This window comes from Centroberyx affinis, unplaced genomic scaffold (genome assembly GCF_046629955.1).
Source record: "Centroberyx affinis isolate AG114_WGS23_722 - 3 ecotype Tasmania unplaced genomic scaffold, CSIRO-AGI_Caff_v1 ptg006693l_1, whole genome shotgun sequence".
Lineage (NCBI taxonomy): Eukaryota > Metazoa > Chordata > Actinopteri > Beryciformes > Berycidae > Centroberyx > Centroberyx affinis.
In genome coordinates this window covers 71,504-97,500 of record NW_027283397.1, presented here as the reverse complement: position 1 = coordinate 97,500, position 25,997 = coordinate 71,504, and the positions used below count along the sequence as shown (strand labels likewise).

Genomic DNA, 25,997 nt, shown 5'->3' with positions numbered 1-25,997 from the left:
ATGGAGCGTCGCGCGGCGCGGAGAGCGAGGCGGGCGTCCGAGCCGGCCGTGACCACCTCCACGCCCACCTCCACCTTCAAGCCCGGCCCCGCCCAGTGGAGCGTGGAGGAGGTGACGGCCTTCATCCACACTCTGCCAGGTGAACCTCAACCTCCTTCACTAGCTCCTCTCTGTTTCACATTATGTCATCGTTCATATTTTGTCCAGGACACTAACAGCAGGCATTGTAGGTTGCAAGAGCATCACCTAAATACCTAATACTAATTTATACCTTGCATGAAAATCTGTCTTCAGTGATTGGATAGCAATCTGATCGCACTTATCCACATGAAAATCCAGGTGTAAAATCACCCAAGACGCACTGGGGATGGATTCAGTCAGATTGGGAGGTGGTTTGAGATGCACAGCATAGTCATGTGACTTGGACTCAAGTCACAGTTGTAATTGCTTGAGACTTGATGCTTGAAGAGAAGACTTGAGACTTGACTTGACTTGGGTTCTGGTGACTTGGGACTTGACTCTGACTTGTACTCTGATGACTTGAAAAGGTTTCTAAAGTCTTGACTTGAGATCTTGTGTTTGTGTAAATGACTTAAATTGAAAGTGATGAGATTTGTTCCAGCAGACGACTGAATTTAAATTCTGTTTTCTGAATTTGTATGGAATGATTGAATTTATTGAAGTTGAAGCTGATTATAGAAATCAAACTCATGATGCTCTTACCAAGTTTTTATCCTATTAAAACCATATTGCATTGAAAAGTCCTAGATATTTAGTTTTCTTTAAGATATTAAATTGATACTGGACTCTTGATTTGTTCTGACTTGACTTGGTAATCTACATTTAGACTTGAGACTTGACTTGAGACTTGAGCCTCAAGACTTGAGACTGACTTGGGACTCTAGTGAAGTTGACTTGGTCTCACCTCCGATGCATAATGACCACAAGTCAGCCAAATGTGAATGGAAATGTTTGTCCAAGCCTAATCTCTACACTCCTCCCAAAACGTTCCGTCCCGAACCAGAAAGAGAAATAGTGAGCAGTTTTGCAGACAGAATTTGCATATTGCGGGGGAGAGGAGGAGGAGGAGGAGGAGGAGGAGGAGGAGGAGGGCAACCGGAGTTCTGTCCAACTGTAGAAGATGCATTTCTGATAACAAGTGTAAATGTAATGTGGATAAATTGCATCTGGGTACAATCTGGATGCAAGTCGCATGAAATGCCAGGTGTAAGATGAGAATGTAAATTCAGGTACAAACAATTTGAATTACAAATGCTTGTGTTGTAAGGAAAGACTTCCATATGTTATATGTTGGCTGCCTGTAAAAAAAAAAAGCACTTTAAAGCTCTTTAAAGCTGCACCAGGCAACTTTGCATGTTGCTCCAAATGACAGCAGAGATTATATTTGAATTGCATAAATTTGAATTTTTCATGCTCATACTGAACCGTTGAAGGAAAACAAACATTTACATTTTCATACAAAATGAATTCAGATTCAAATTCAAATTAATTTAGCACTTTTGAAGCTGTAACCAGCAAATGTTTGGTATTGTTTGGATAAATGACTCAAACGATTATCAAAATCATAATCAATACATTTTCTGTCAATCGACTTATCCATCAATTCACTAATCGTTTCAGTGCTATTAGCTTCACAGGGAATAGAACCCCTAACACTGGCAGTGATACACAGGCCCACACACCCATGTATGCATGCACACACAAACACATACACATATAGGCATGTGCACAGATACAGACACACACACACACACACACACACACACACACACACACACATAAATCCACCGCAGTAACCCTGTGGCACTCCCTCCAGGACGCCGCCTCAGCTTCTTTGCAGCTGAGTCGGTGTCACAGTAACAGTTTGATTAATGTGAACGCTCAGCAGATTAATAGCCACCAGATGACGACAGCTTCTCTCTCTCTCTCTTTATCAAATTAAGTGTTTCGCAAAACGCTGAAACTCCTAAATTACCAACGGCTGCATGAAGTAGCCTGCATGCCTTCCAACCGCTGACTGTCAATCTGAGATAGATAGATGATGTCTGGCTCTCTCCCTCGGGTGCAAGAGGGGTTTTTGGGGGGGACACAGGATGATATATGGAATCAGAAAAAAAGATTCTAATGCACACATTTATCATGCATATAATGTTTGTGCTAAATGTGTTTTTCCTGTGAAATAACGTGCAGTTTTTAGTCTTATTGTGATATCTGATCAAGTAAAACAGCCTGAAAATGGAAAATAAAAATCAGCATTTGGTGTCAAAGTTGACTATGACATGAAATATTAGTATATAAAGTCATTTTTTTTTATTTAATTGTCACTTCAAATTCTGGTTGCAGCTGCTAAGTTCATCTACCAGTCAACCAGGCCGTTTTTTTATGTTAAAAAATCGTTTTAGCTCTATAAGATAGTGTCAGCGTTTGTTGAATTTTGGGGTCCAGGAGCCTCTGTGGCCGGTAGATGAATTAATGAGCTTCCTGTCCTGAATTAAAGATGACTAATGTGTGTGTGTGTGTGTGTGTGTGTGTGTGTGTGTGTGTGTGTTGTGCGAAGGCTGCAGTGACGTGGCCGAGGCTTTCCGGCTGCAGGAGATCGACGGCCAGGCTCTGCTGCTGCTGACCGAGGATCACCTGATGACCAGCATGAACATCAAGCTGGGGCCGGCGCTCAAGATCTGTGCTCACATCAACGCACTCAAGAACCAATGAGAGGGCAGACAGACAGACCGAGAGACAGAAGAGAGAGAGGGAGAGAAAGAGAGAAAGAGAGAGAGAAGGTTTGGGGTTATATGATGGAGGAAAATAAGGCAATAAAAAGACGTGGAAAGAGAGAGAAGAAGAAGAAGAAGAGGGAGAGTTTGGTCTGTGCGTCTCGAGACAAAACGGAAGCTGACACCAAGAAGGACAGAACAAAGTCGTAAAAAGAGATTCACTTTAATTTATGAGATTATAAATCGAGGGTGGCCTTAGCGGACGGGAGCAGAGCGAAGAAGAAGGAGAAGAAGAAGAAGAAGAAGAAGGAGCGGGTCCAGAAGAAGTTTCACCCATTCTGGCCCTGCGACTGTAGCAGGACGTAGAGATTTTTTTGTACCTTTGTGTATATTTTACAATGCCGCTGGAGAGTTGTACATTTGAAGCTATTTCATGAAGGATTTTGAACATTTAATATATAAATTTGTCTATTTAGTTTTTTTAGAACGTGACGTCGACGACAAATCTATCCAGTAGATGTAACATAACCAGTGTGTGTAAAAGAAAAACCAACATAAAAAAGCATAAGTAGACTTTGTAAGTGATTAATCAAAGTTTAATGTTTTATATCACTATATTCTGGACAAAAATATGTCTGTGGATAAAAAAAAAAAAAAAAAAGAAGTCACTATCAGGGTAGAGACTGATGTCTTTAATCGTCACATTTTTATGGTATCCTGCTCGAAATTATTTAATAAATGAATAATTAATCAAGATAATGTATTGATCTTTTTAATTAACATAAAATTGGGAGGTGGGGAGGTGTTTTTCCTCTCGATGTGGATAGTTACACACCAGCAGAGGGCCATGGAGAGTGAGGTGAGTGATGTCTCCGGTCAGAAAAAAAAAACAAAAAACAGGCAGCGGCCACATGGAAATCTGATGAGAAATCTGTATTCTGTAAACCCAACTGATCTGAATTCACATCACAAAGATCCTTCCTGCTCATTTTGAGACAGGAAACCTCAAATCTGGGTTACGGTCTTGCTCTCAAATATGTTTAAACCTGTTCAAGTTTGATCTACATGTTTTATTCTGTTATTATTTATTCCTCTTTTCTGATGGATTTTGATTGTTTTTCTCCAGTTTGACTCCGTCTGTCTCATCACGGAGTTATGAAGCTTACCATATCTGGTTTAGGTTAGGATCTCGCACGCGCTCTGATTGGTTTAAAGTTTGGGTTGAAGGTTTTTTTTGTTTTTTTTTCACCACACCCTATAATAAATCTTATTCTAGGCATTTTTCTGCGGACCAGCCCGGGGCGCACTAACGGGACAGAACAGGAATATCATCTGTTCATTTCTATATATATATATGTATATATTTTTTTAATTTCCACGATTATAATTAATTCTGGTGCGGAACAAATATAGTTTTATCAGTTTTTGGAACAGAGAATAAGAATCTTTAGGTGCTACTACTGCATATAGACCGATAGGAACGCCATAAATCACCTTTTTATCTTTTCTAAACGGAACACAGCAGGGATACATACATGCACATCTATTATTTTCTACTTTTTTAATCCATTTCCACACTTCTGGCGCAAAAAAAATCTACTTTTTCAGTTTCTGGAGCAGAGAACAGGAATCTTTAAATCCTACAGCTGCAGATAGACACAGAGACACATTTCAGCACCATAACTCACTTTTAAATCCATTTTAAGACAGGGAGTGATTTTTTTCCGATTAAAAGGCGCGCGTAAAAGGCACGTAACGGCGGCTCCATGGCGCTCATGTGCAGGCAGATCACCGGCAGCGCGGCGAGCTGCGCGGGCTGGGTCGGGGTCATCATCGCCACGGCCACCAACGACTGGGTCCGGACCTGCGACTACACCGTGGCTACCTGCGTGCGGATGGATGAGCTGGGCTCGCGCGGCCTCTGGGCGGAGTGCGTCATCTCCCCGGCGCTTTACCACTGCGTCGCGCTCACCCAGATCCTCACCCTGCCCGGTAAGACCGAGACAGAGGGGGAGAGAGGGGGAGAAGGAGAGGGGTGGATTGAAGTCCAGTTGTTTAGATGCAGTGGAAATTCAATGTGTAAAAGACTCTTACTTGTTGGATTTTGTTCCAAAAAGCAACAGTTTATTCATTTTGGGGGAAAAAATGCTGGCTGAATGGTTACATCTTCAGAAATATAATTAGCTACTTTGTAAGAAAACGCTTTTAGATTACTTTTAACTTTTAACCCATGATGTGTTTTACTTTTACTTCATTCTGGGAGCTGGGGGAGAGAGAGGGAGAGAGAGAGAGAGAGAGAGAGAAATTCCCCTCACTCACCTCCTCTTACTTTGTAAAAATAGTAACCCATAATGTGCTTTGCTTTCATGCCAGCAATTACTTTGTAGTCAATACTTTCAAATGGTGGATACTGTATCTCATTTTGACCTTTCAAGCTGCTACCAAAGCTGAATTTAACTGTTATCAAATGGTAAGTAATTGTTGTCACTCTCCAAAGATATCAGGGTGTTAGTAGGCCTATTTAAAATGATTAAAAAAAATGTGTGTGTGTCTTTCTGAGAGACAAAGTTGGAAGAGACAGAGAGAGAGAGAGAGAGAGAGAGAGGGAGGAAGAGAGACAGGCGCCAGAGGTGAAGGGTGTTGAAAATTGGAACCAAATACATACTGCAGTTATACAACCAGTCGTTTTGTGTGTGTGTCTCTCTCCCCTCTCTCTCTCTCTCTCTCTCTCCCTCTCTCTCTCTCTCAGCCTATGTCCAGACGTCCCGTGCCTTGATGATCTGTGCCTGTCTGCTGGGTCTCCCTGCCATGCTGCTGGTGCTGATGTCCATGCCCTGTGTGCGGCTGCTCAACGACACTTCAGCCATCAAGCAGCGCCGGGCCTTAGTGGGCGGCATCCTCATCCTCATCATGGGTGAGGAAGACAAGCCCTCCACCCATCCAACCCCCACCCACACACCCGAACACACGTTTTTGAGCCTTATAGAGCAGCAGGGATTACTACACAGATGAGGCAATCAACCAAACACATCCAGAAACACAAAAGTTTGACCAATTAGAGTTTTACTGTACACTAAATATAGTTAGTTAGTACATTAGCCCACACTTGTTAGGGTACAGTTCACTAGTTAGGGTTTACAGTACACTAGATATAATTTTACAGTACACTTGTTCGGCAGAGTATGCTTGTCAGGTTACAGTACACTAGATGTAGTTTTACATTTCACTAAATATAGTTTTACAGTACACTTGTTTGGTTAAAGTACACTTGTTACGTTACAGTACACTAAATATAGTTTTACAGTACACTTATTAGATTACAGTACACTAGATGTAGTTTTACAGTACACTCATTATGTTACAGTACACTAGATGTAGTTTTACAGTACACTTGTTCGGTTACAGTACACTTGTTACATTACAGTACATTAAATATAGTTTTACAGTACACTTGTTAGTTTAAGTACACTTGTTACGTTACAGTACACTAAATATAGTTTTACAGTACACTTATTAGGTTACAGTACACTAAATATAGTTTTACAGTACACTTATTAGGTTACAGTACACAAGATGTAGCTTTACAGTACACTTATTAGGTTACAGTACACTAGATGTAGCTTTACAGTACACTTGTTATGTTGCAATAAACTATATTGCTATACAGTTAGTGTTCTGTAACCAAACAAGTGTACTGTAAAACTATATTTAATGCACAGTAACCTAATATATGTACACTAAAAACTTACAGTACACTAGATATTGTTTTACAATGTACTAGGTTAGACTAAATATAGTTCTACTGTGCACTAGTTAGGATACACTACACACTAAATATAGTTTTAAAGGACGCTAGTTGTGCAACATTTTACAGTGCACTAGTCCGGTTACAGTGCAGTATTTAGGGCTTTACAGTGCACTTAATGGGTTTCAGGAGACACTAGTTATGGTTTCAGGATGTACTTGGAGCATTCCCGGCTGGTGAGAGAGGGAGGGAGGGGAAGGAGGGTCAGGGTCTGGCTGGACAGGCCTCATCCTGCCTGGGTTCAGCTGTCAGACCGGCCCGCTTCCTGTGGGACGGGACAGGTACTTCCTGTCAACAGCCTCAGGGACAGGGGAGACAGATGGGCAGAGACACACACACACAACACACACACACACACACACACACACACAGTCTTAGATAGTAGATGCATGTCCAGATCTTAAAAGAGGCTTAAGAGCATTTATCTACAGCAAAAAGCAAACTTGTTTATCGTTGCTTTTACCCATATTGCTTCACTTTTCTCTTGTTTTGTTTTTGACTTTTGTTTTTGTTATTATTAGTTTGTCAAATTACTTTCCCTGCTTCATGAAATCCCTTTACCTTCCCTCATTAACAGTCCCACTGTCTCTCTACCTCCCTGTCTGTCCCAGCCGTGTGTGGGATCGTGTCGACAGTCTGGTTCCCCATCGGCGCTCACCAGGACGAGGGTCTGATGTCGTTCGGCTTCTCGCTGTACGCCGGCTGGGTCGGCTCCGCCCTCTGCCTCCTGGGCGGCTCGGGGATGCTGTGTTGCCGCGGCAGCGACCCCGCGACCCCGAGGAGGGAGAACAGCTTCTACTACTCCAGGCAGGGGGGCACGGCCACGCCCCTCGACCCCCCCGCAAACCACGCCAAGAGCGCACGCGTGTGAAGCGGTGCATGCTAGGGATGATGGGAGGAAGGTCTGTGTCCTTAAATGATGTAAATGATCATAATCAAGTCTGTTCATTACTTTTTTTATTGAGGATGTTGAAGCAGTTACATTTTCATTTTAGACATTTAGCTGACGTTCTATGCGGAGTGACTTATACTGAATGAGCAGGTAGGGGTTCAGTGTCTTGCACAAGGGCAGATTGGAGTTATACAAAGTTATGAAAAAGTTTCTCAGTGGCAGAAATAATCTCATTGGTTCAGTTAAACCTCAGTGGGCGGAGCCAAAGAATTACAGTTTTTCTGGCTAAGTAAAGTTAGACTGAAGCCCAGTGAAAAAGACAAGAGGTAAGAGAGGAGGAAGCTAATATTATGAACCCTAGTGCTCTGCTGCTAACTGAAAAAAGTTATCTAGGTTAGCTAGTTAGCTAGCTGACCTTCCAAGTTCAAACTAGCCATACTAGCTATCTAGGTAAGCTAGTTATCTAGTTCGCTTCCAACATCATGAATGCCATGGTCAATGAATGAAAAAAATAAGTCATTGCCATTTATATTTTTTACTTATATTTTGATTAGAGTTCCTTCTTTGCCATTCAAGTTTGCAAGTTAGCTAACTTGCACTCTGAAAAATGGAGGTTCTTTGGCTCCGCCTACTGAGATTTAACTCAACCAATCAGATCATTTCTGCCTCCAGAGCAGCTCTGCCTCTGAGAAATGTTTGTAGAGCTAAAACTCCAATCTGCGACACAAGGACGATCGGATCACAATTTTAAAACCAAGTGTAAACAGGGTCATAGAGACTTCATCAGAGGCTGATATGGATCATTGGGTCTCTGGGGATCAAACCTGTGGCTGTTTAGTTACAGGATGATCTGTCTAACCGCTCCCAGCTGCCCCAGCCTTGTATTAAAACAGTATGTGTGTAGTCTCTGTGCTTCTGATGCTGTAGCCGATATCTGATGCTACACATTCCTCAACCAGAAAGCACAGCTAGCAGAGTGGGAGTTTTTTATTTGCTGTTCTGCCTCTTAACCTGACAGAAACCTCACTTCAAGTAGACAAGACTTAACCATCAGGGCCGCTGCACTGTGACACATCCTGCCTGAAGAACAGCAAACTCACTATTAAAATTCACTTTTTAATCACTTCTCAAAACACACTTTAATATACCTGCTTTTATGTAATGGATTTGATTTTTGACCACTTTGTAATCTTTTGTTGTTTCTTATATTTTATTTTTTCCAAAGGTTTTTCCTTTGAATGTGTTTCTCATTTTTTATCCTTTATATAGATTTTACTGTATCTTGTTTTTATGCCTTTTGTAAAACACCTAGTAAACTCTGCTTGTAGAGAAATGCTAAATAAATGCAGGAAATGGCCACTTGGCATCCATCCTCTTGGTCTGATATCTGTCTAATCCCTCCATTTGCTCTCTGGTTAAGGCTCTTATACTCTAAATAGCATGAATAATTTACAAAACGCGCTATAAAAATCATTTCCTGAAGTTCATTCAAACCCTTGAAAATATAGAGAATCCAGTCTGTATAAACACATTTTGTATTTTGTACCAGTCACTGAGTAGGTGTCATTTTTAAAATGGTGGATATCTAATTTTAGACACAAGACTATGTAACCAGTGTGTGTTAATTGTGTGTAATATAAGATTCAGGGCTGGTTTGTAACATAAAGTGCTGACCTTGCTCTGATTGCCACAAATAAAGGTTTATTAATCAACATAAGTGTAACATAAATGAGAAAGACTCTTGTCTCTATGTGTGAGCAATAAACAAAGCAGGGTGACTCAGTTCACTCATAATGAGACATTTATTCCCATAGCAATAAATCACAGAACAGACATTCTGATACACATTTAGACACATTACACTTTGATTGAGCAACAATTAGAATTTATTGCTGCAAACACTAAATAGTGCAAACACTCCCCCGATATAAATGCCATTCACTCACACAAGAAAAAGCAAAGTAAACACAAAAATAATTTTCAATGCTTCAGAAAGCCACCATGAAGACGTTCAGAAATGCCTGCAACTGTAAACAAAACACACAAACACAACCAGAGGGAAAGCAAAAAAAACCCTGTGTGGCGTCCAGTGACACAGAGCGTCCGATGAACATGAGATGGAAGCAGAGAAGAATACATTAATGTTAGATTCTCAACTGGAAGCCTGCGGCCAGCCAGCAGTGTCAGTGTCAGCCACACCATGAGACTGACTGCTGAGGTCAGTTATTGGCAGATTTAGTTTTAGTCCTACAAACATTTCTCAGAGGCAGAAATAAGCTCATTGGTTGAATTAAACCTCAGTGGGCGGAGCCAAAGAGAAACAGTGTTTCCGGCTAAGTAACTTTAGACTGAAGCTCAGTGAAAAAGACAAGAGCTAAGAGAAGAGGAAGCTAATATTATGAAGCCTAGCACTCTGCTGCTGACTGAAAAAATACAATCTATCCATACTAAGTTATCTAGGTCAGCAACCGTATTTCCTCTCATAGTGGCCGGTAGTCAATTAAAAGCCGGGTCTCCGATAAATGTAATAAATAAACAGAATTATCGGTAATACATTGCAGTAACAAAAAAACGGCTACCTAACAAACCCCAACAGAAGCAGATCAGAAAACAAGGAGGCTTCGTACTAAAATATGAGCAAATATACTTATCAAACAGAGGGAATTAGAAATAAAGGCCTGTCTTTAATATAAGCCTGCTTCCAATAAAGGCCTGGTACCCTCTGCAGCTGAGGTAAATAAAGGCCCGGGCCAATATTAGAGGAAATACGGTAGTTAGCCTAGCTGACCTTCAAGTTCAAAGTAGCCATACTAGCCTATAGCTATCTAGGTAAGCTAGTTAGCTAGCTGCTGACCTTCGACATCATGATACCATGCTCATGAAAGAATGAAAAATAAATTATTGCTATTTATAGTTTTATTTTCACCAGAGTTCCTTCTTTGTCATTCAGGTTTGCCAGTTAGCTAACTTGAAAAGTTAGTTAGCGCTCTCAAAAATTTGGGTCATTTGGCTCCGCCCACTGAAGTTTAACTCAACCAATGAGATTATTTCTGCTCCTCCAGAGCAGAAATGTTTGAATAACTAAAAACTCCAATCTGCCAGTTGCAGGGTGAGATGCTGTGGATTAAGTTTAAGCCTGTGTGTAGGTTCACTGTCAGGGTGATGGGGGTAAAGCATACAGGAGTATAAATCTGCTCAGTGTTGAGAGTGGGGGGTGAAGAGGAGGTTCTCACACACCACAATTTACTACTGAGGCTTGTGTGATGGGCGTCGCCCTTCTGGATCACACCAGGAGAACCCAGGACTCGCTCTCTCCCACCTCCCTCTCCTCTCACACCCGAGCCAGGTTTCGACATAGACATTCACTCTAAATAGCAGAAGGGATGCGTACATTAGATCCTGTGTGCTGGTAAATGTTTACAGAAAATCTCATGGTATGAATTTGTCTTGAAGACTATCAATTTTATGTCTCTCACGTACAGAGAAGGCGTAGCGAAGTTCATTCATTCTTGCATATTTGCCCAGTTTGATGTATTGCGAGGTTATATTGAGTTATACTGAGTCAAGTCAAAAACTTGTCCTGCTTTTCAACCCTCTTCTTCATCTGCGTCAAAGCCGTGATTGGCCCGTCCCCTGGACCTGCTGCCTCTGGTCGAATACTGACCCCCCGGTCCAGACTGGTAGCCATACTGGTTACCATGGTCACCGTCCTCATACTGGCTCTGGTGCTGCTCTCCGTCTTGGTCTTCATACTGGTTCCCCTCCTGGTCCTGGTTGTGTTGCTGGTAGTGGTAGCCCCTCTCCTCCGGGGCGGACCAGCCCTGATACGGCCTCTCTTCCTGCTCCTGGGGGTAGAGGTCGTCGTCGGGGGCGAAGCTGTCGTCGAGGTGGTCGTCGTAGCGATGGTAGGTGCTGGCGTGCGCCTGCTGCTCCCGGGCGTTCAGCTCCAGCGTGCTGTGCCACACTCCGTAGCAACCGTAGATCAACAGACCTGAGGATGGACAGCAGAGATACAGTAAAAAATACAGCCGCTGTTACATAACCTGTGAGATCTGGACAGGCGGTGGAGATGCCAGCCCAGCAGATGGAGTTATGAACTCTTATCAATACCAGAAGGTGGGAAACTTTCCCTTCTCTTTGTCATCTGCCAACCAACTGCAGATGTAAGAGAACAAAGTCTGGATACAGAGCTTGGAAGTATGCTCTATTCCCTGTGCAGTGCACCTTACCAAGCAAGATTAAAGGAGAATACCTGTCATTTAGAGTTATAACCCATTCACTACTGTCTACGTCTAGTTTACATTCCCCCAAATCGTTTTGCATATGTAATTAGATATTTTTTGATTTACTCGTTTTTCATCATTTTTGCAAACTTTATGGTGTCAAACCTAACTTGGAATGAACTCCTGTCCTGCTAACAAAGACACCCTAAATAAGAAAACATGGATGTATCGACAAAGTTTGTAAGGCCACAGGTTTTGAGGAATAGCATAACGTAAGGTGCACACAGAAATGAAACCACTCAACTCGGCACAGTGAAATAAGGATAAAACAGAAAGTTTCGCTTCATGTTCCCTGTGATGGATTCTCTCGCTCTGTGGAAGTTTGTTTTTCATACTGGACAAGAATGAATGGCAGCAAACGGCTGCTTCTGAAGGAGGGAAACAAGCGCTGATATCTGCAACTATGCTGACTGTGTGCAGAAAGAAGAGGAGAACTTAAACCATCAGTACTAACTTAAAAAAACACCCATATTATACCCATATTAAGTAAAAACTGTCTAAACTGTGTAAGCCTATCTGAGAGTACAAATATCTACAAATAATTATATTGGTATTGCCTTTGCAATCAATAACCAATACTGTTCCAATGCTACTCACCAATAGTACACCAGACGGCGAATCTGACCCAGGTGAGGGGAGACAGTTTGAGCATGAGGTAGGTGTTGACCAATATGGCCGCCGCAGGGACAAAAGGCACACAGGGCGCCATATAGGGCAGGCTCCGCCCACTTTCCGGCTGTCGCACAATCGTAATCACCAGCATTGCCATGGACCCCGCTATCAGTGTGGCCATTAGCCCCGAAAACACCGCCCCGGCCCCCGTTCCTTGTTCGACGCCGAATATGACGGTGGCCCAGAGGAGGAAGGATTTGAGGAAGAGGAGGACGGTGCATCTGGTGACTATGCGGCCGGTGGCGGGCGTGGGCCGGGCCGAGGCATCGGGGATTCCCAGCCGCACGCGCAGGGTGTAGTAATGGCCGCCCAGGAGCCTTTTCAGAAGGGGGGCGTGGCCTGTGTGAAAATCCGAGTCGTCGCTCTCTCCCTCGGTCCCGCCGCCGTGATAGGAGGGCGAGCCGTCGGGCCCTCCGATCAGCATCTGGTCGTCTTTGTTGGGGTCCGGGTGCTTCAGGCCGTCCGTGTCGACCTCCCCGGAGGCGAACTGGTGCGTGTCCGTCTGCTCGTCCGGCTGGTAGCGCAGCAGCAGCACGCACACGCTGACCAGCGTGTAGGCCAGCAGCGTGCCGATGGACATCATCTCGATCAGGTCCCTGAGGCTGACCAGCAGGGCGAGGAGCGCCGCCAGGCTGCCCGACACCACGCACGCCAACGTGGGAGTGTGTGTGAAGGCCGACACGTAGGACAGACACCTGTGGAGACGCACACACTCGTCACTGAGTTAGTCTGTCAGGGAGGAGTGAAGCGCAAACATTTGACTTGTGAAGTGAGCATGTCGAAAACAATGTTCAGTCCAAATGTGTTTCCTAAATGCCAAAAATTCAACTTAGAGCATTCCTTAGCAAGTCGCTCAGTGAGTTATAGCTGGCCCTATACATTCAATTGATTGCAATATAACTCATGGCCAAAGGGGGCAGCACTGAGCAACTTGCTAAAGTGAAGAAGTCGTATTGGGAAATAAATGGTTTAGGAGGAACGTTTTTAAGTTCAGTTTTCGGAATTTTGGACACAACGGTCATCCCACCGCCTGTTGAAAAGACAAATGTAACTGTCATACAATGTGCTTAAAGTTTCATAAGTGGAAGTCGTTTTTTTTGGTAACTTAATAAATAAGAATTGGTAATGCTTTATTTTCCGAGTCCGCTATTTCCTACTAATTTCCTAGAAAAGAGTGGATATGTAACTGTTCTTTTCTTAGGTTTCCAGGAAAGAACCATGACATTATCTACTAATTATAGGGGAAATAGAGGAAGAGTTAAATTGGTGGAGTTGATAAGTACCTGGTGCTGTCACAGTTTCTTATCCACTGACTTCTTCCACTCTACATATAACCACTACATAATTTCATGGTTCTTTCTTGGAAACTCCTCATAATTAGTACATAATGTCATGGTTCTTTCCAAAATACTTCCTAAGAACTTAAAGTTACATCAACACTTTTCTAGGAAATTATTAGAAAATTGTGGAACTGGAAAATAAAGCATTGGTATTTTTTTTTTATTGCTGATTGTGAATTAACGTGTGTTTGGACTGAGGCTAGCAGAGTACCGAGTCAGGGGTCAGTATGTGTGTGTGTGTGTGTGTGTGTGTGAGTGTGTGTGTCCTGACCTGAACAGCAGCCCGTCCCTGGCCATGGCGTAGATGACCCTGGGCATGGGGAACAGCGAGCCCAGCAGAGACACGGTGAGTCCCGCGATGGATCCCACGGCCACGGTGTACTTCCCCCACAGGAAGCCGTGCACCGCGAACATCTCCATGAGCGGAGCGGAGCCGTCGATCAGGTCGTAGGGAACCATGAGCGTCAGGATCACACTCACCTGCAGAGGAGAGCGGGGGGGGCAGGTGGGTGACACTGATATATCGGTTTGACCATATATTAGGGCTGAACGATTTTGAAAAAATATCTAATTGCGATTATTTTGACTGATACTGCAATTGCGATATGATTTGCGATATTAGAGGGAATGATCATTTTTACATCATTATTCTCATTTTCATTGAAAAAACGTATTAAAATGATTATGGTGTGATTTTTGCGGGGATCTGTACCAAACAAAGATGTTTTCTTAAGTCTGTAGAATATGATGTGTAGGCCAGGACATCTCTGCAGCACCACAATATTTACTTTAAAATGGTATTTTGACACACATTTCGCCTTTTAACAAATATTGCGCCTCCTGTGATTTGAAAATTGCAATAGGCCATATTACGATTTCGATAAAATTTTGATTAATTGTTCTGCCCTACAATATATTGTGGTGATATTGCCTCAAATCAGATATCGACCAGTCAGTGTTGTTCACTGCTCATTAGGGATGGGACAATAACCGGTATTACTATATATCATGGTAAAAAAAAACAATAACAGTAATAACACCAGTCCTAATTTTTTCCCCATTTATGATTTTGTATTTTTATTTTATTTTTTATATTTTTATTACCGTGACCACTGTGATAACAAACGCAAAAAGTCAATATTTTACTTAAATATTTTACATATGTTCTATAATCTTACATTAAAAGGTGTTTAAAAAAGAAAAATGCCTTGCGATTGATATGGTAAATTAGTTTTTAAGTAATTGAAGCATGTTACAGTGCTGGTTTTAAGGTTTTCATCTTATGAATAATTATCGGGATAATATCGTATACTGAGATAATTTTGGATAAGATGAGATAATCGTACTATGAAATTTTCATATTGAGGTTTCAATGGAAAGTTTTAGTGTCAAATGATCTAACTCTTGTTTCTGAAGGCTTTCAAAAATAAAATTCTGGGGGAAAACACTGAATCCATGTAATTTTTTGGATTTTTTTTTAAAATAATGAATGTGATCAAATTTCAATTTACAGCACAAAATATCAGCACAAACTATCAGCTTCAATCCAGAAACATTGGTATCGGTCACATGCATGAGACGGCGTACTCACAGACACGTAGGCGGTGAGGCAGGTGACCAGCGAGGCGGTGATGGCGTAGGGGATGGAGGTGTTTGGGTTCTTGGCCTCCTCTCCTGTCGTGGCGATGATGTCGAAGCCGATGAAGGCGTAGAAACAGGTGGCTGCCCCCTGCATCACCTGCACACCACCAAGAGGGAACTGCTGTTACACAAAGTACAGTCTGTAGCTGCTAATCAATCAGCCTAAATCAAGAATACTTTGATTTTCTCAAATATTCCACTTCACAGTATTGTATTGTTGCGATGTAGTTTGGTCTGGAGCTTTTTTAAGTCTGAGAGAGTTTTTACTTCCTGGAACTAAATTTTGTTGCTAAGCAAGAGCCACAAAAGTCGTATTTGATGAAATGATCTTATTGAACATATACACTGGGAACTGTTGGGGCCATTCTGATTTCACTGGAATTAGAGAAGTGGATCTGTTTTCATCCAGTGAACTCAAGCTGTTTTTTTCGGCAACAGTCTGTTTCACATTCATGGAGCTGCACACGCTCACACCTGGTGGAGGCCTGGTACAAAAACGGCTTCTATTGTTGGACAGTTGCACACCAGATGCGGTTTCACAAGGCGGACAGTTTGCCTCCATTCATTTTTTTTTTATTATTTTTTTTATTTATCCTTTATTTAACCAGGAAGGTCCCATTGAGATACAATATTTCTTCTGCCAGGGAGTCCTGGTCAAGATGGGCAGCAAAATTAGATTAAAAAAAAAAAAAAGGTTTCATATAAAAATACAAACAGGGACAGGTTACACCACAAAAACATACCAAAACACAACAGACACAAAACATACAGGGATCAGGGGCTAAAAGGAATCATGGAAAATAATGGCACATGTTAAAAGCAATGACATTGTTCTGTTAGAACTGATTTAAAAAAATTTTTAAATATGTGAAGTATGCCTTGCAGCTCATTCCAAGTTTGCGGTGCATGAAAGGAAAAGGCAGATTTACCCAGCTCTGTTCGGGTGGTTGGGACCTTGACGAGAATTTTTTCTGATGATCTAGTGTTATAGCTACTGTGGCAATATGTCAGCAAACTAGATATGTACTGCGGTAATTTACCCAGTAAAGCTTTTGCAATAAATTTTGCAATAATTGTCTATGAGAAGCACCTAACTGCGCTAGGCATGACAGGATTGGGGGGGGGAGGTGAAGCAAACTTGGCCTGGGATGTGCTGAAAACTAATTGAATAGCCTATTATGAAAATGAGCAGGATGGCCTTGGCACAAGAACCAATCATGCAGGCAAACATCCGTCTCTCAAATTCTTCTAGTCAGTAGATTTTTGTTTCTAGTCCTTTGAATGTAAGATGGAAGACGGCTGTGTTGGGATTTCCCAAAGTTATAAGACCATTCTCTGTCAACTTATAAAGATCTTGATAAACAAAATAAATATTCTATCTACTGTGACAGAAAGTGTTCCTGGTGTATAACTAAAGTAGCCTCAAATATTCTTTAGCTCCGGTAGGCTAATCAAGTGTTAGCTTGCTAGCTTATCACATCCAAACAGCGTTAGCCACTTAGCTAGCTAACTCTGGAGTGAAGAATAATTTCAATGTTAAGTTTTCCAGACATAGGATTATGAATTTTATTTGGACATAATGAAATTAATGCAAATTATAAAATACAAAATAGGTCACAATCGATGACTTTTGATGGAGCGAAGCGACGCAAAGTGAAAAGGTCGCTCTCGGTCTGCATGTGCCATTACTTATTGATTCTCCCCAACCAGATTTTCTCGGGGTTTGGGGATTTGAGTCTTGGGATTTGAACCAGTGACTTTCAGGTCCACTTCCCCAATCTTGAAGCTACCACAGCTTCGTACTTGCTGAGTTTGCTTCATTGACTTTCCCTGAACAGATTTTCCTAACCAATCAGAAGATTTGTAACTTCCTGTTCACAAGCCCGCTTCTCCAATCTTAAGGCCTCTGACACCTGCTGAGTTTCACTTCAACAAACCATCAGACAGTCATATTCTCATCTCACCCCTGACCAGCCGTAGGGCAGGAACCTGCCGCCCTCCCAGTTGCTGCCGGAGAGGAAGAAGAGTCCGGCGATGATCATGAAGACCCAGACCACCAGGTTGACCACGTTGAGGACGTTGTTGAAGCCCACCGAGTTACGCACACCCAGGGCGACGATGACCGTGACCAGCAGGGCGATGAACAGGGCCAGCAGGTCGGGGTACGTGTCCTCCCCCTTTCCTGAGGGACAGAAACACAGCAGCACTCCAATATGAACATTAAAACATCAAAACAAGGCACAGAGTGAGTGTGTGTGTATGTGTGTGTAAGAGTGAGAAAGACAGAGAGAGTGACAGGCCAGGTTTTTCACCCATCTCCCAATAAGATTGATTAATCCAAAATAACGCATACTCTGCTTTTTTATGATATTGCCTATTTAGCTCATACTTGGAGGCAATTATCTTGTTTAAAGTGGATCTACTTCCAAATTGGGAGTATGAAGTTTCAAGTTCCTTGAGCTCATTCTCTAATTTGGAAGTTTTCTCGTTAGTCTTTTTTTTTTTTAAATGAGGCATAAGATATAATCTATATAAACCTATATAAATCTATATAAACCTGGCCTGTGTGTATGTGTGTATGAAGCAGAGAGTTGCTGAAAAGATCACACACATACACACACACACACACACACACACACACACATACACACTGATATCTACTCTTGAGGCTGCACAAAACAAGATTAACACCCTAAATCATGAGATGACATAACATATTCCATGTTTTTTGCCAAAACAATGATGTCGTCCGCAGTCTTCCACAGCTGCTACCTGCATCGTTTGGTGAAACCAGAACCTAAATATCTTTCTGATATCAGTTCAGAAGAGTTTCAAAAGGTGGAAATGTGAATTTTTACTGTGCCGTATCGTATTGTGAGCATTTTGCCCCATAACTTTGCTCGTTGACATTGAACTTGGCCTCCGACACAACATGTCCTGTGTTGAAACGTGACACAAATCTACAGCATGTCGACCCAAACTAGACACAAGAACGTGTTGAAGAGGACACACTGTGTTTATATAGTGAACAATTTGTATATCTTTTGTATTGTGCTGATATTTTACTTGTATACAATTCATGAAAATTAAGTAAAATTTAGATTATTAAAACTTAGCTATGATTGTTTTTTCTCATTTTTTTGTGTAACAGGTTTGGAATTTATTAATTTTGACCAATGCTATTGAGTCAATATTCTCTGTGGGTCCAGGTAGAGACAAATTATACTCAGTTTTTCATTCTCTTAAAGCCATTTTGATCTAAAGGCTTCTGCTTAAATGCTTGACATTAGTTTCTTAGACAAATATAAATAGTGAAGTTGATCCTATGTATGAATTTCTTTCCAAAGCCTTTTGCCTTTCCATCAAGGCAAAGGGCGGCTACTTTAAAGAATCTACAATATAAGATACTTTTGATTTGTTTAACACTTTTTTTGGTCACTGCATAATTCCATTTGTGTTATTTCACAGTTTTGACGTCTTTACTGTTATTCTAAAATGTGGAAAATAGTAACTTCTAACTCCTTTAGAGAGTGTACTGACCGAGTCCTCTGAGCGTGCCCAGGTGTGTTATCATGTAGTTGCTGATGCTGTGATTGGCCAGCGAGTCGAACATGCTGCTGAGGGCCGACGCCCCCGCCGCCGTGCCGATCAGGTACTCCAGGATCAGGTTCCAGCCGATGAAGAACGCCACGCACTCCCCGACCGTCACGTAGCTGTAGGTGTAGGCCGAGCCCGTCGTCTTCGGCACCCGCACTCCGAACTCCGCATAACACACTCCTTCAAAGGAAAACACACACACACACACACATACACACACGCACACACACACAGCAACATCGGTACATGTTTTTTATTGGAATCTGTGTGTATGTTTAGATTACATGAAACTTTAAAGGAAAAATCCACTCAGGTACTCTTTTTGGTGAACCCACTTTCCCTCAACCTGCCTCGCCTCCTTCTACTTCACTTAGTGATTTCCTACATTTCCCAGAATTCCTTTCGACAACACTGAGAGAATGAAGACAGCAATAATAGCGATAATTCTAGTGATAGTAAGAGCGAGAGAGCAGGGTTTTCCAGGTCTAGAAAAAGTGACAGTAACGACCCTTAATCAAATCACAAACATGTCTCTCTGCTGCAATGCATTCTGGTCTCTCTCCCGCTCCTGTGTGTGGAGAAATTGGTCTCTCTCCTCTTCTATGATGGATCTCTCCCTGTATGATTGTTGAACGTCTCTCGGTGCAAAATGGCGGCTCTAGAAAGAAGCCCTCGCTCTTTGATTCTGAGGGACTGACACCAAAAACCTGATGTTTACTGCTGAGGTTTTCTCATATCAATCTGGATCAAATCAATATCTGGAGGTGATGTCACCTCGTCTACGATTGGCCAGTGTCGTGTTTCAGGGTGGATTTAGATTCTGTTGCTTCTATGTTTTCTATGTGTTCAGTTTTTATCTGCAGTGTTTTTTCCATGTTGTTTTTACCAGACTGAATAACCAATTTCCCTTTGGGATGATAAATATATTGAACTTGAACTTTATCCTTTAAGTGTTTTAGGGCGGATGTTTCCTTTAACGGTCCCTGTGGGGAAATTGGGTCATCAGAGCAGCAGAGAATAGATGAGAATAAGACAAATAAATGGAGATTTAGAGGTCTGCATTGGATTTGCAAATGTGCATCACTAGCTGTTCACATTGTCAGGGGAACACATTTATATACAGTACTGTGCAAAAGTCTTAGGCACCCAAGAGTTTTTATATAAATTATGTCTTATGTTTATTCATTTTTTTCTGCATTAGTGTGTCAGTAGACTGCTCTTTATAGTACATTTTTTTTATATGTAGAAACTTTTCATTTAATTATTTTTGAAAGCATCTTCTTTTACATAAGAAAGCCTAAGACTTTCCACAGTACTGTACATCTACAGAAATGTGTCCTGATGTGTAAATAATCATCACATAATCTAAGTAGGAAGTGTTCATGTCTCACCTGACAGGATGGAAGCCATCGCCGCAATGATGAAAGACAGGATGACCCCCGGCCCCGCCATCGCCTTGGCGACCAGCCCGGCGACCACGTACATCCCCGTGCCGACGCAGCTGCCCACGCCCAGCGACACCAGGTCCACGGTGGTCAGCACCTTGGCCAGGCCCACCGCCGACCCCTCGCCGACCTCCGTCAGGTCGTCCGACCCCTGACTCATCGCCCCCACCGGCTTGGTGCGCAGCAGGCGGGAGCACATGTTGAACCAGGCGTCGCCCCAGGACACCCGGCCCAGCCAGCCCGCCATCGCTCCTGGGTGTGTGTGTGTGTGTGTGTGTGTGTGTGTGTGTGTGTGAGAGTGTGTGTTCCTGTGCTTCTATCTTTGTGAGAAGAGTTTTAAACCTTCAGATTGAGGACATTTTGGCGAAGTGAGGACAGTTTTGGACGCTCTTCACTTCTTCAAGAGGCAATTTTAGGGTTTAGGATTTGGTTTTAGGGTTAAGGTTAGAATTAGGATTAGGTTAAGGTTAAGGTTAAAGTTAAGGTTAGGCATACAGTGGGTTAGAGTTAGGGTTAGGGTTAGGGGATAGGGAATGGATGTCAATGAATGTAAGTCAATGGATGGTCCTCATGAAGGTAGAAGGATGTGTGTTTCTGCCTCTTTCTCCCTCTACCTTTCCTCCGTCACTCCCTCTATCATTCTTTCCCTCTCATTTTGTCTTTGTTGTCTCTTTCTCTTCTTCTCTTCTTCTTTCCTTTCTCAAGTTTCCCCTACGACCGGCTCAGGAGACGCAGTCCGGCGAGCACACAGATTCTGTAAAGAGACAAAGACAGAAAGTATATTTCTGTTTAGTGAGCAGCAGGGAGGTGAAGTAAATTTTAGATGTGATGATGTGGTTTCTCTGCTCTTCTGGTCATTCCAGCAAGCATCCAACCATCCTTGGTAGGTCTAGTAAAGAAGTGCACATTTTAGGATTTATCTTTTATGATTTACCAGTCAGGTGTATAGAGTTGTGTATGGTAAGTAGGGTTCAACCGATATGGATTTTTGAAAGCCAATACTGATACCAAAATTAATAATAATATGTGTTTATGCATACTGGAATACAATCAAAGTGTCACATCCCACTACTATAATTGGAGAGTGGTTTGTGTGTCCCACCATGGAGGAGAGGAGAGGAGAGGAGAGGAGGAGACAAGGACAGGAGAGGAGAGAGGACAGGAGAAGAGGAGAGGAGACAAGGAGAGGAGGGGAGAGGAGAGGAGACAAGGAGAGGAGAGGAGAGGAGAGAGGAGACAGGAGAGGAGAGGATAGAGGAGACAAGGAGAGAGGAGAGGAGAAGAGAGGAGAGGAGAGGAGAGGAGAGGAGAGGAGAGAGGAGACAAGGAGAGGAGAGAGGAGACAAGGAGAGGAGAGGAGAGGAGAGAGGAGACAAGGAGAGGAGAGAGGAAACAAGGAGAGGAGAGGAGGAGAGGAGGAGGTTATAAATTCTAGTTAGAATCAATTCAGGTTCAGGGCTTCCCATTGATAACCAGTGTAGTATTGATCAATTCTACAATAAATATGTAATGAAACAAACTGCTTCATATGTATTATATATCAGATGTGGACGGCACTGACTGGATGACATTGGACCTTTAATAAAAGTAAGTAAGACTTTGAAACCAAGGGTTACGAAGTGCTTCACAAAAAGAGTGACAGCAATTTAAGAAGATAATTTGTTAAAAAAACACAATACAAAACATAAAATATAGAGAAAGAAGTTAAACAGAGACGATAAAAACAATAGAATCAATGGAAAGCCAGGATAAAAAGAAGGATTTAAGACGCTGAGTTTGCAGCTCTGACAGTAGGAGGATAGCAGATTATTCCAGAGTTTGGGTGCCATGACAGCAAAAGTCTCCTCTGGATCTGGATCTGAGTCTGGACCGACACGCCGGTCTGACCCTGGCGGTAAGAACCGGCTCTGTTCGGGCGTCCGTCTGCCGCCTGAGTTACCTGAGCGCAGGTGATGATGGGATACGGGCGTCTCTTCTCCTCACTCACTAGAGCGAGACTCCCTCTGAAACATTTATGACCTGCAGGAGTCTCCTTTCACAACGGAAAGCTGCACTCTACAAATACCTCCTCCTCCTCCTCCTCCTCCTCCTCCTTCTTCTTCTTCTTCTTCTTCTTCTTCTTCTTCTTCTTCTTCTTCTTCTTCTTCTTCTTCTCCTTTCACCCAAATTTTACTGATTTACATTTGGAAGGGAAAAGGATGAACACTGAGACTTGCCAAACCTTAGAGGCCAGAAATGGGGAGATTTTCAAAATAAAAGCGTGGGATCTGAGGGTTCTCCGCTAGAAAACTCAGAGACTTTATTTCCTGCATTCTGGTGACTTGGAAACATGGAAAATATAGAATCTGCATCTTGTAATTTCTTCTTTCTCTCCCAAAGGACATTAGAGACTCTTCCTCAAACACACCTTTTTAAAAGCTGCTTTTAATCTCCAATTCTCATTCGGCCTCATGTTCTTTTATGTAATTTTCATGTCCTTCTCCCTAGCCTCTCTTGATTGTTATATTTGCCATAATTTATTAACATTTAAAAGGTTTTATTCACTGTATTATTCATTGATATCATGTGTTTTTTTGTGTATCTTGTTGAAAGCGTCTTTGAGTATTTAGAAAAGCACTAGACAAATAAAATGTATTATTATTATTATTATTTTAAATTTAAATCTATTCATAAAATTACATATCAGTTACACGATTTACACTTTGCAATTTAATTTGACTTCAGCCACCTCTGACCTAAACTAGAGACTGTTTTTGGTGTAACACAGTTTGTTGACTGTTCCCAAACAGCAGAGGGCCGAGATATTTTGGGTCACTTTGTTTAACAAATAAAGCAAACAAGCAGATTTTTTGAAATTTGATCCAAATGTGTGAGAAAATTGGGAAAATTGACAGCATGGGAGAACATGAAAATCTGGAAAAATCTGAAAATCTAAAGTGTTAAAGCCACTGAATAGCAACAGGTAGGATCAGTGAAGATAAGATAAACACCAACTTCTAGCTTATACACACACACACACACACACACACACACACACATACCCAACAAGTGATTTAAAGACACACAGCAGGCCAGACAGAAAACACACTCACTGGTTCTGTGTTTCTGGAGACAGGAAGGCTCCACAGCGGTCGGTCCGGTCCTCATCCTCTGCTGCTGCCGCCGGGTCAGACATGGAGGAAACAGAGAGGGGGGTGAGGGGGGTGGGGGGTGGGGGGGTGAATTATTCAAACCCTGACACCATGTGACCAGCCAGATATATTATTCAGCACCTGAGGCCGAGCCGTGTGTGCGTGTGTGTGTGTGTGTGTGTAGCTGTCATCATTCATTCATTAATAGGACGGATGTGTAGCTGTCTGTGTGTCTGTGTGTGTGTGTGTGTGTGTGTGTGTGTAAACTGTGTGCTACAGCGCTATACAGTAGGTGAAGTTTCTTTCCTGCATGTACACAGGGAGTGGTGGGAATCGACCAGGTGTGTGTGTGTGTGTGTGTGTGTGTCTGTCTGTAATGTGACCAGGGACGTAGTGGAAAATAAAGCCACCTAAACCCAGTTCCTCCGCATTTCTTAGAGTTTACTCACTTTTCTATGCTGACATAAATCTTCTATCCAACTGATGTACATATCTTATATAAGGATATGGATAAAATCTTAAAAGGACAAAAAGCAGAATGTGTTTGTGAAAGTACAGTTCATTTCTGTTTATATAAGTGGTTGTGATGCCTTATGGTCACTGGAGTTTTATACCTATCTTTTTATTTCTCACTACGTCTCTGAATGTTGCTGTTTATGGTTCCTGCTACTCTTGAATTCTTGGTTTCTCTCGTCCTTTTCCCACATTCTTTTCATTCTTTATCAGAGAAGTTGGAGTTTGTGAAGGAAACTGAAACAGGTGTTCAGAGAAGAATCCAGAATGAAACAAGTTTGTAACCTACGCTTAGAAAATGATCGATAGCTCAAAATTAAAACTAGTTTTAGTATATTTTAAAGGAGAGCAGGTGAGCTGAAGTCCTTGGTTGACAAAATGACGACACTTTTAAGAACTGTGAGATCTTATCGATTGATTTCAATTTAAAAAGTCAGATATCTGTAACTAGTGGGACTGGTGACCTGTCCAGAGTGTTTCCCTGCCTTCCTCCCAATGCATGCTGGGATAGCCACCAGCCCCCCGTGACGCTGAATAGGAAGCAGGTAAAAGAAAATGAATGAATGAACAAATGAATGAATCAAAGAAAAATCATATATGAAACAGGGTAACACTTTACAATAAGGGTCACTAAGTTAAGGGTTAGTTAATGCTTAATAAGCATTAACTAACCCTTAATTAACAGTTAACTAATGTGTAATTTACTAATGGTGTTCATGTTAACTAAAGTATTAATTTATACATTATTTAATAGTTTATAAAGATGACTATTAAATCATGTATAAATTAATAACATATTTAACATAAACACCATTAGTAAATGATTACCAGACACATTAGTTAACTGTTAATTAAGGGTTAGTTAATGCTTATTAAGCATTAACTAACCCTTAATTAATGTACCCTGAAACAGAAATAATGCTCCTCACAGTTTTAAAAAAAACTACCAAGGATAACACAATAAAGCCTGACAGCTTATTTCCGTTGTGGTTTTTTTTGTTCTTGTTTTGTTTTGTTTTTTATTCTTTTCCTCCCATAAATCAAACAAAACCAGGACCATAAATACACGTAAGTATTCATACCGAGCAACAACTGTGCAATTTTCAATGCGATACAAACGGCACATTAAAAACTCATATTCAAGCCACATCTAACAGCCACATACAACCCAAGCAGATATAATTCAGTCATGTCTCATTACACAGAAAAGTCTAACAAAATGCCAATATGCCGCTTTCCAAAATTAGACATTTACAACACTTCAACTGTTCCTCTAAGTGGATTTCTTTGCAGCTGCAGAATACAAACATGTTTCCTTGCTGATGTTTCTCTTAAATCTACCTGGAAAAAAATCAAGTTACTTTCATACTTTCTCCACATTTCAGAGGATATTGACTTAATGACTGATGAGCTTCAGCTTTCTTTCGTCCCAATGGATGTATAGTGAAGACAAAAACAGGAGGGAAGGACATTGAGAGATGATCTGAGTATGAACCATTGATTTTTTTTTTATCTGCAAAGAACTGACAGCTGCTGTTTGAATGTAGGAAATTATGGTAAGTCTAAAAAAAATGAAGGGTCTTTGTAAATAAATGTACATTAAGATCCAGTCAGAACCAGTATTCCCTGCATAACAATGTCCAAGGCACTCTGTCTTGTCACAAAACTAAAATGCCTTTATTTCACATGATAAGAATAGATTAAAATGCACTGAGACAGACTGGCTGGTTTTGACTGGATCTTACTGTGTATTTACCAGGCCGTCCCGTGCCTTGGCCCAGTGTGACTCATGTGTGTGTGTGTGTGTGTGTGTGTGTGTGTTGTTGTTGTGGAGGTGAACTCTCCAGATGTCGGGTTGGACGGTGACACAGTCGTGTTCAGTGGCTCTGCTCTGGGGCCTTGATGAAGGCTTCAGCAGCCAAACTGCTTCGGTTTGTCTTCTG

General features: G+C 41.9%; 3 protein-coding genes across 3 annotated transcripts in view; 2 read left to right on the top strand and 1 right to left on the bottom strand.

Moving 5' to 3' along the window:
- LOC139638952 (polyhomeotic-like protein 3) overlaps positions 1-3,450 on the top strand; it is a 20,374-nt gene extending 16,924 nt beyond the window's left edge. Inside the window, exons 12-13 of the mRNA XM_071512992.1 lie at positions 1-139; positions 2,579-3,450. The exon at positions 1-139 is cut by the window's left edge and continues 126 nt beyond it. Of these exons, the coding sequence (XP_071369093.1) occupies positions 1-139; positions 2,579-2,733 (294 nt within the window). The 3' untranslated portion in view covers positions 2,734-3,450. The remainder of the gene's footprint in view (positions 140-2,578) is intronic.
- A 720-nt stretch (positions 3,451-4,170) lies between these two features.
- cldn11b (claudin 11b) lies at positions 4,171-9,125 on the top strand. Its single transcript, XM_071512994.1, has 3 exons — positions 4,171-4,727; positions 5,485-5,649; positions 7,152-9,125. Exons 1-3 carry the CDS (start codon positions 4,502-4,504, stop codon positions 7,409-7,411), a joined length of 651 nt encoding a protein of 216 aa, XP_071369095.1. The 5' UTR covers positions 4,171-4,501; the 3' UTR covers positions 7,412-9,125.
- Positions 9,126-11,019: 1,894 nt separating this feature from the next.
- Positions 11,020-20,657, bottom strand: slc7a14b (solute carrier family 7 member 14b). The gene is made up of 7 exons (XM_071512976.1): positions 20,357-20,657; positions 18,909-19,145; positions 17,333-17,550; positions 15,319-15,465; positions 13,999-14,207; positions 12,313-13,082; positions 11,020-11,423 (listed from the first exon to the last, which is right to left on the bottom strand). The coding sequence occupies exons 1-7, from the start codon at positions 20,655-20,657 to the stop codon at positions 11,020-11,022; spliced, it is 2,286 nt and encodes a 761-aa protein (XP_071369077.1).
- Positions 20,658-25,997: the final 5,340 nt, after the last annotated feature.

Excerpts from the sequence above, each read along its gene's own strand:
- cldn11b (XM_071512994.1), top strand. The coding sequence starts at position 4,502 with ATGGCGCTCATGTGCAGGCAGATCACCGGCAGCGCGGCGAGCTGCGCG. Across the intron at positions 4,728-5,484 it reads CCAGATCCTCACCCTGCCCG|CCTATGTCCAGACGTCCCGT; the intron begins GTAAGACCGAGA and ends TCTCTCTCTCAG. Across the intron at positions 5,650-7,151 it reads CATCCTCATCCTCATCATGG|CCGTGTGTGGGATCGTGTCG; the intron begins GTGAGGAAGACA and ends TGTCTGTCCCAG.
- slc7a14b (XM_071512976.1), bottom strand. The coding sequence starts at position 20,657 with ATGGCGGGCTGGCTGGGCCGGGTGTCCTGGGGCGACGCCTGGTTCAAC. Across the intron at positions 15,466-17,332 it reads TGCCCTACGGCTGGTCAGGG|GTGATGCAGGGGGCAGCCAC; the intron begins GTGAGATGAGAA and ends GGTGGTGTGCAG. Across the intron at positions 13,083-13,998 it reads AGGGACGGGCTGCTGTTCAG|GTGTCTGTCCTACGTGTCGG; the intron begins GTCAGGACACAC and ends GCGTCTCCACAG.